This window comes from Micropterus dolomieu, linkage group LG14 (assembly GCF_021292245.1).
Source record: "Micropterus dolomieu isolate WLL.071019.BEF.003 ecotype Adirondacks linkage group LG14, ASM2129224v1, whole genome shotgun sequence".
NCBI classification, from domain to species: Eukaryota; Metazoa; Chordata; class Actinopteri; order Centrarchiformes; family Centrarchidae; genus Micropterus; species Micropterus dolomieu.
The window spans coordinates 9,172,770-9,182,485 of NC_060163.1; the positions used below are offsets into that span (position 1 = coordinate 9,172,770).

Genomic DNA, 9,716 nt, shown 5'->3' on the forward strand with positions numbered 1-9,716 from the left:
ATATATATAGTGTGTGTGTGTACATTTTTGATTACAAACTGACCACCCGCTCACATGCGCACACACTCACACTCAAGTGCGTGTTGATTTTTGAGTCAATCTCAAAGGCTGCATTGCAAGTTCCTCTCTCCTCATGCAGTTGCAGAAACACACCAGTGGCAAAAAAAAATAAAAAATACACTGGCTGAAATGATAGAAGAAAAGAAATACTAAACAACAAACTGAAAATTAAGTTTGCTGCCTTGAAAGTCCTTGAACATCACATAAATTCCTTGGGCATGACAATTACTTTTAAAAATGTGTTTTTTTTAGTTCAATAATATTTCTCTTATCTATGCATTTACTTAGGAAAAACTAACAAAGATTTCAGTTGCTCTCTTATTACTATGTGTGTGCGTATCTTTTTTTCCTTTCTCTTTTTGTATTGATATTTGCATTGGTTTTCTCCTCTTCTTAAATTGTCCACGTTGAGTTTTTCTTGGTTTGCGTAGTTTCCGTCTCGTTCCGTAATCATCCATCATTTGGGAAAACGACCAAAACCTACTTTTTACCCATTATCTCCTCCCACCCTTCTCCGCATTTACCCCGCCCGCCCGCCCGTTGCCCTCCCTCCCCAGGGTGGAAGGGGGGGCTTTTCAGTCCTGTGCTGCCCTTCATCTCTCAGCCTCCATCGCTACACTAGCCTTCTGCTCGGCGCCTGCGTGGGGGTTCACGCCCATGGGCCAGGCGGGGCAGGGCTGCGTGGGGGGCTGCCCCTGAGTCCAGAGTCCCTGTGGAGGTTGCGGCACATTAGGTACATTTGGTGAGACCCCCCACCCGCCGACCTGGGGGGGCGGGGGTGAGGTGGCCATGGAGGCGGCCATGGAACTGCCACCGCTGCCGCTGTTGAAGCTCTCAGACGCCTTCAGCCTGGAGAACATGGTCAACGCATCCGGGAAGTTCGGGGGCGTCGCTGGTGTGTTCGCTGGGGTGCACATCTGAGAATGAGGACGGAAAGAGAATGATTAACGCATGATAAATAGGAAGAAAGAGAAATATAAACAATACAGATACATAAATAAAGAAAAGGACAGCCTCAGTGAGATGTTAGGAGGACATAACTTACCATTTTCACACTTATAGACTTAAAATCCACCTGCAGATTCTATTATATGCTTAGATTTTACTCCACTGTGACATCATTAGAGCCGAAATGACTAGTAGATTGATAAATTAGTCAAATTAGAATTTAATTCTCAATCTTTTTGATAATCCGATAACAAAATATTAAATTAAAAAGTCACTTTATCAAACACAAATGCCCAAAATGGTTCCACTTTCTCAAATGTTATAATTTTTATTTCCTCATGGTAAACTGAAGATCTTGGCCTTTAGACTGTTAACAGGACAAAACAGTCAATGTGAGGATTTTAACACCGGACAAATGCATACACATTTATTTTTCACCATATTCTGACATTTTTAAGACATGTAGAAAATAATCAATGAATTGTGAACATAAAAGTCTGTACAAAGTGTTTCTACAGACGTCCTTAACATGCCTGGTCCACTTCTACTTCAATTAGCAACTTCTGATGTCAGAGGTGGAGCTGAAAAGATGAAGTTGATTATTAATCAAGCAATCTGAAGATGTCACCTTTCAAGGCCTGGCTTTGTCCCTCTTTTAATTTCACAGTTTTCTGACATGTTATAGAACATTTAATTCATTTCATAGTTTAATTAATTAATCAATCAAGAAAATAATGAAAAGAATTACTAGCTAGGAGAATGACTTTTGATAGCCACTATGCAGTGAACATGCTGCTTTTAGCTGTGGGTTAATCAGTATAAAATGCAACTGGTACGTGTATTTAAATGCCGGTGCTGCCCATTATACTGTATATGCAGTTACTCAGAGTCCATTTGTTTTTTGCGTGCCAGAACATTTGTAAAATAAAAGCGTTAAGGGATTTCCTCAGGTTGTTTTTTTTTTTTTTTTTTTTAAAAGCAGCATTTTTCTGTATTATTGAGATCACAATCCGTGGAGAAGCTGGTCTCTCCCCGTCTTGTATAATGGATTTCTTCTGATGGCTGCTTTTCGCTGTAAAATAGTTGCTCTTTGGTTACAACAGAATGACTCTGATGTGGCTGCAGTGAAAACTCACGTTGTGCTGTCTACACTGGCTGGTTATCTTCAAGATAAATGGGCGCACACCAACAAACAGTATTACTTCAGCAATGTACTTCATGGGGTACATCACAAAAGGCAGTTTTCAGCTCATGTTCAAAAGCAGATCCCACCTACAAGGAGGAAAACTGTTTTGTATAACTGATGGGAAATTTAGGGGAATCCCAGGCACTCTTTGCTTCCCCAGAGGCCCCCCGATGACATTACAGCCCTTTGTTTACATCCACTTCCTGTTTCAGTTATAATATGGTATCCAAACTGATTTAGCAGACTACATAAACTTATCCAGACTGAGAATAACAACTAACACGCCAAGTCTCTCTGGCCTTAATATATCCCCCTGTGCCCTAACCCGCTCCAACCCTCCTTTGTGCCAGCTCTGTTATTGTTCTGCTGCCAGGAGTTCCTGTCGGCGCACCCCGAGGACACAAAACACACACGTGTTCCAAAAACAACACTGAACCTACCACCTTGCTGCTAACAGGCTGCGTGAACGACATGTTTGTCTGCTCTTCATCATCATCCTCCTCCTCTTTCGCTAACACAGCTTCTCGCACACTGCTCCGTGACCTGCTTCCTCCTCTATGTCCCCGCACCGTTTGTGACCAGGAAAACAACAACCTACTGTACTCCACAGGGAGGCTGGCCATCTAAAAATAAGAGCATGGGCTGAGAGGCTAACAGGGCAGGCACCTACATGACAAAATAACTACGGTGAAGAAAACAGCTTGGAAAGTCCCAGGATTAGGGTTACATAAAATGAAACTGACTTATGATTCGATCAACTTTATTAACCATCTATTGTGCAGTTGGGAGGCTGAAACTTACACGTTGTTACTTTATTAACTTAAACTGTGATTAAGCACTTAAATCCCCTCAGAGCATCTTTAAAGTAAGACTTTTTTCATAGTCCAGGTAACATTTTCTACAGAGTCAGGTAAAAGGCTGGGTTGTTTGTTTAAGGAAGGGGTGGGGGTTTCTGGAATTGGGAGTCATCGGCTCCATGAATCAACTTTCTTTGGAAGAGCAGCTGCAGTCACACATGAACACTGGACAGCAAATGTTAACATGCTGTAAAGGAAAAAAACAGCTGGAAAACAACATTCTGCTTACTGACAACCAGAACTCAGGCTGAGCTGCGGTATCTAATCCACGCTTGGCTCCATCGCCCAGGATGCTCCGATTGTGACACGCAGCCTTCAGAAAAACAAACCGGGTGAACACCACTCCTCCCCTTAGGGGTGTAATCGGACCACTTTGCCCCCTAAAAGTGCTGCGCTTTGCAGGTTAGTCCTGTGAATATACAGTCGGGGGCCAAGTTAGGAAGTTCTCAGAGTGGCACGCTGTTATGAAAGGTGAGCGTGTCCACTGCGCACTCTGACAGGAAACACTGCCTCATGTCTCTGAGGCCAGTTTCCTGCGTTAAAGAGACACCCTGGAATGCTGAAGCGACCTCTACGATCCTTCCTGTTCTTGGCGGTGGAAGCTGCTGGTTTGATTTCTTAAACCTCGTGATCACTTAATGGTCTGTGTGACTGCTTCTCAGGTACAATAGATGAGGCTTCCTGCCTCTTTGCTTACTGGCCAGGAAGGAAAATGAGACAAAAATGCTGACACATGACCTTTCAGGTTGTCCACCGAGACCCTTGCGTCCACCTTTCTCCTCTATAAACTCATACACAGATGAGCAGGTTTAATCGTATACCTGCGGAGGCCTTTTTTCTTCAGGAGACTCAAACTAGAGATGGGAGAGGGAGGCTGACGACAAAACCTTTAAACGCATACGTCTCACAGCTGCCCACGTCACACTCCTCCACTCACAACACACCTCTAAGTGTCGGATATGTGGGTGTCCGTCTTTGCAGGGGACCTTGGGTGGAGTCAGAGACGCAGACGATATCGACCACTATAGGGAAGAGGATCTGGTTCAAAGACACAGCCGGCGTCTTCTCTGCAAGGCTGTCTGAGCCGGGATCTGACCGCTTTCTCGCTGAGAAAACCTTCAACAGAGCCCAGACACTGTCAGCGTGTATTTAAAGATCCCCCCACATACATAAAGAGACACACTGTATGTCTTCCACCCACAAATGAGGGACAAATGTGGGATGTAAATTACATCTGCCGTTACAGTCACATATCTTTCATTGTGAGTATTTCTAGCATGAGCTGTGTTTTCTCAATGTTGAAGTGTCAATTTCTTTTCACAGTATTATCGCACCTGACCCGTCTGTTCAAAGTCAAAGCAGAGGAAACCGCAGCAGAGGTAAAAACTCCACATGGTTTCCTACACAGAGATTAAAAGCGGAGAGATCTGTTGCAGCATACTGAGGAAGCGGCGTACTGTGTGTTTGTATTAAGCAGCCTAGTAGCAGATTAACTCTCGCTGCACTGAGGCAAGGGCAGACAAAATACCGCATGAGCTGCTGATAGGTCGCGAGCAGGCTGAGGCTCAAATCCAATCGGCTCTTGGACAACTGACACGACACGTGGGCTGCAGCGAAAGGGTTAATATTTGGTTAGAGAAAATCACTACGCTGCATGCACACACAGACACACACACACACACGTTGCTGAAAATTATGACTACAGAGGGTTTGCAGTTGTGTCACACACACAAGCATGTGAGGTTCACTGGATACACCGTGTGTGGCTTTTTGTGCCCAGTCAAGATCTGCTATTTTACCCACTTAATGTTGAAACTGGACAGTCTAGTTCGGTCTATTCAAGATAAACAGATGGAGAGACACGGGGGGAATAACAGACAACGAGTGCGAGCTTGTTTTTTTTAAAACAGAGCCAACCGAGAGGGGTTGCCATGGGGACGGTTGTTATGAGGAAGCAGGCACAGATCTCCTGTAGACGGGACGGGGCTGGCTCTGTGGTCACAGCAGCCCGGCACCGTCCTCCCTCTCTTCAAGTCTGTTTGCTGAGGAACGGTGTGGCTGACAGGCAGCGACCACTCTTAAACACACCTTGGACCGGGCCTCCACCCACACCTTAAACACTCCTCCATTTGTGTAAATGAGTGTGCGTGTTTGTGGACAAACACAGATGAGCTGGAGTTATTTCCAGTCAAACGGACCACATTCCTCAGACAGATCAAGTGTGACCATGCGCCGGGCTGAAAAGGGCAGCTCCCTATCCTCTCGCATACTTGTGCTGAGGAGTCCAGTTACGTCTCGTGACCCCAGCTGACCTCCTCCGTGTAACGTTTGCCTTGGTGCTTCTACCCCCCCCCCCCACACACACACACACACACACACACACACACACTCGTCTCACTTCGATCTCTGTGGATGTTTCCGTGCAGCTGTCGCAGGAATTTTAAGCCAAACTCTTTTGCAATAAGCGAAATGTGATCTGCTTGTTTCCATTCACGAAGCAAATAAACAGACTTCTTTATTGACCAAAAATTTCAAATTCAAGTAATGCTGAGCAAGTAATTGTTTTCAAGTTCCATGTTCCAATGTTGGATTTAAACATGGAGAATTACAGATTGGACAATGGACACATATATTTAAATGTATTAATATAATAACATCATAACAAAACAATACTTAACTGAAAACCCATAATTTTTCTCTCCCTCTTCCCCCTGCTGTGAACATTAGTATGGACATATGATGCGTCCCTTCTCTATCTTTCTCTCACTTCCCACTCCAGTCTCTCCCTCCCTCCAGCCAGTGGCTTGTTGCGTACAGTTCACACGCTGTGTGTGAAACTGTGCAGAGAGATCTGCGAGACACGAGAATCACGGTAAAGCCACAGGCCCACGGTCTTTATAGAATTTCGTTTTCTGACTGGGTTCTAAAATTTGACTTGCGGTTCAGGATAATGTATAGTATCGGGGCAAGATGACCATCAGCAGGATATACTGATTAGAGATGAAAGAATACTCCTCACACAGCAGTCTGCATGCAAAATTACAATTTAGATAGGGAAATGATCAAAATTGAACTGGATTTTGTGTATTTAGTCAAAAGAACATAAGCTGACGGTGACTGGTCAGTGTGACAGTCAGAAAAGCAAGTCTGCCAACTTGCAAAATAACACATAGTGTACAACTGCAAAAACAAGAAGAGGTGTCCGTTTTATTTTTTTGCCCCAAATTCCGTGTTTTCAGTTTGAATTTTTCTGAATTCAGTGTTTAAGATTTCAGCACATTTTGTCAGTGTGTAGTCATGCGGTGGATGAATACAATTTCAACAATTCAATAAGGAGATATTAAAAAGATTTCAAATTGAATCAATAACTATGATTTTGATGTATATTGCATATAGAAACATTCAAATGTATGTGTCATCGAACACACAGTAAGTGTTCATTTTACAGCTAGCTGCCATAATTTCACAGAATTTTGTATTTTGTTTGCTGTTTAATCTAATCTATGCTAATGATGAAGCTTACTGTTTTTTGTGTTCCTATTATTCAAGACCAAGGTTTAGTATCCCTGGAAACACAGTTCCAAATTGTGTTGTATATTTGTTACAGCATTCCTCTCCTTGGCTACACAATGACAGACCATGTCAGGACAGTCACCTCTGGGAGCACTTTACTCAGGGTCGACGGGTCTCACTGCTTTCCTTCCAGTGATGTTATTGGAATTGACCTCGTCACACTGGGCAAAGTCAAAAAGGCACTTAACCTTTATCCAACTGTTGTTGTTGAAACTGCCATACAGTACACGGTAAAAGGACAATTAATGAGCAGCTCTGGGGTGTAAAGCTGTACAACACTAAAAAAGAAAATGCAGTCATGCAAGATATGGACAGGAAATACAAACTGTTGACCACACCTCTTTTAACTGGTAAAAAGTGTCGGTGTGTGGGAGGGTGATTAGGCTGCACAAACATCAGGTCTGGACTAGTCTTGGGTGCACTCACGTTGTGCATGTTTGGAGCAGTTTATATGTATCCTGAAACACTCGCTCCTTTTGTTTGGTTTGTTTGGGCATGTGAGAACAATGGCATCCAACCTCTGACAATGCAGGTCTGTGTCCACATGGAAGAGGGCAGCAATACAGTACATTAGACCCGACAACAACGCAATCTGAACTACTGACAGGAGCCCCAAAATGGGCAAAATGTTGACCAAGACAAGATTAGAAAGATACATGAGGTCAAACTTGGCCTCCAGATGAAATGAAACGCCTCCCCAAAACATCAAACAACTGGCAAAGAGCGCGGACAAGTCCATCATGTTTACCTAAGCTTACGGGAACTGGAATTGGGCGTTATGACAACATGCTTCCCAAATATGTAACCTCAACAAATGACAGTTTACCAAAACTCTGTCCAATAAACAAGCAACTTGGGGGTCCATGCTGACATCCAAGGCCGGAGTTACTTTGAAAAACAGAAAAGAAAGATGCAATAAAATAAACATTTCCATTTATGGCACTGTAGATGTGACTGCAGTCTAATGTTCCTATAAAGTCTTGCTGAATCTGACGGACAAAAATTTGTAAATCATGACCCATCCCGAATCTGCAATTGGATCTAATGCAACCATGACCTACTAAGTATGTACTAAGTATGTCAACAATGCTAAACTATAACAAGGATAATGAGTAATTAATAATATTACTTAAACATAATAATAACTGATTAATTGCATGAGTAATAGAAGAGACAGCTACCGCACAGTGTGTGGAAGTTCTCTCTTCTCTTGCCTATGGCCATTACCTCCTACGTATCTGTCTACAACGAACTGTAGGTGTGCATGAGTCTTTGAAGTCAAGATGTATACGGGAGCAAAGAAAATTAAATACTTGCATTTTGGAGTCAAGTTAGAAGCCTGTTAAATATATAAATAAATAAAAACAAACAAGGCTGGGGAGACTAGCATGTGCCTGTTTTTCATTCTGTATCAATGGGCATGCAGTACTTCGTGGAAATGCTCTGTAAAGAAGCCTGTTATCTGGTGAAAAAAAGCAAAATAATAATGTTTAAATGATGCAAACTATTATTAAACCAGCAATAAATATTTTCTTGGCTGCTTGGCGAATGTAAGTCTGATATTCACTCTACTTTTAGCTCTCGTTTTGGTCTTTACCGTCTTCTGAGGGAAATATCTGGCTCTTTAGCTGTTAATGCTCCACTGTGTTCACCAGCCAGTCACTGACTTTTGTCTGAAACACATTACACAGCTCAGTAAAGCCAATGGGGAGCTGCAGATTTATGTTCAGCAGCACGAGTGACCCCTTTCACATTGTTATTTGACACCCTGTTATTATTAAAATTAGCTGCTGTATGGCCTTAAACTTCAACAAATCATTTCATAATATCTGAATATTTGACTGTATGGAAGAGAGGGAGCTGTAACTGTTCTTACTGACTTAACTAGTGTAATGTCAACAAATTGATAATACTTCTACAAATTCAATATTGATTTCAGAGATACCCCATGCTGAACTTTGTGTATTGATTGTAAGGAGAGAAAAACACTAAACCAGAAGAGCTTCATCCATCTGTCTGACAGCATCCCCTCTACGCTGCCATTCCTTCACCAATGTATCAGTAGTGAGTAGAGGTCTGGCACTACTTGTGTCACAAATCAACATTGTGTCTAAACCAGACAAGCACTTCAACCTGTGTTTTTACTATCCCATCACATAGCTCACCAACAGGAGGTTATAGTCAGGTTTTTATGGGAATGCCCGAGTGTCAGAACAAGATGTCTCTTTCAGAACTATATAAAAGGAGGTTGACAGGTACCGCTGAACATTTTTAAGTTACCGTCCTCCCCTGCCTCGACCTCACCCAGCTTCCAGCAGCTAAGCCCCAAGTCTGTGTATGTATATTCCTATGTGTGAGTTATATTATACACACACACACACACACACACACACACACACACACACACGGTTGGATTTGTGCTTACGAGGGACTCAGTTGATCATTAGCCAGGGTGTGTTCTGTTTTCATGTGCATTATGACACTCCACACTATAGAAAGGAGAAAGAGAGAGAAAAGAAAAAAAGACAGGAGCAAAAAGAACAGGGACAGAGTGGAGCATGTGGTCTGTTTGACCATCCGCGCACACGGAACTGCTCACAACAATGGCTAACAATAGGTGTTCATGGGCTCACTCATATCTAGAAAGGAGTTTGGCCTCTCGGCTGGCAGCAGTCTGGCAACAGAAACTACTAGACCAAAGGTAATCGCGAGGGGAAACAAAACTATGCAAACACTCAGATTCAGCTTGCCAAAAGATATCTTAAGGATACACATATGCTGCAACTTCACGCTATAAAATGTGTGTGATTTTGCAAGGAGGTACTTTAAATACTTCACCCTTCTTCTCTGAAGTGAACTGCATTGCAATTATACATCTAATATAGTAATTGACAGCAGAGCTAAGAGAGGAGGAGGATCAAACAGGGACTGGTGATGATCCAAAAGCACCTGAGCCTGAGCCTGGCTGGCAGCAGTGCTACAGCTAACCTGAGAAAACAATGTGACAACACTCCCTTTGTGACAGACAAGGGTTCTATGTGCTGCCTGTGTCTCCCCAGATGTGTGTGTGTGTGTGTGTGTGTGTGTGTGTG

The 9,716-nt window shown here is 43.0% G+C and overlaps 1 protein-coding gene across 1 annotated transcript in view; it reads right to left on the reverse strand.

The window, feature by feature from the left end:
* Nucleotides 1–6: 6 nt before the first annotated feature.
* Nucleotides 7–9,716, reverse strand: part of ubald1a (UBA-like domain containing 1a) — a 19,719-nt gene continuing 10,009 nt past the window's right edge. The window contains exon 3 of the mRNA XM_046069897.1: nucleotides 7–977. Within this exon, the coding sequence (XP_045925853.1) occupies nucleotides 654–977 (324 nt within the window). The 3' untranslated portion in view covers nucleotides 7–653. The remainder of the gene's footprint in view (nucleotides 978–9,716) is intronic.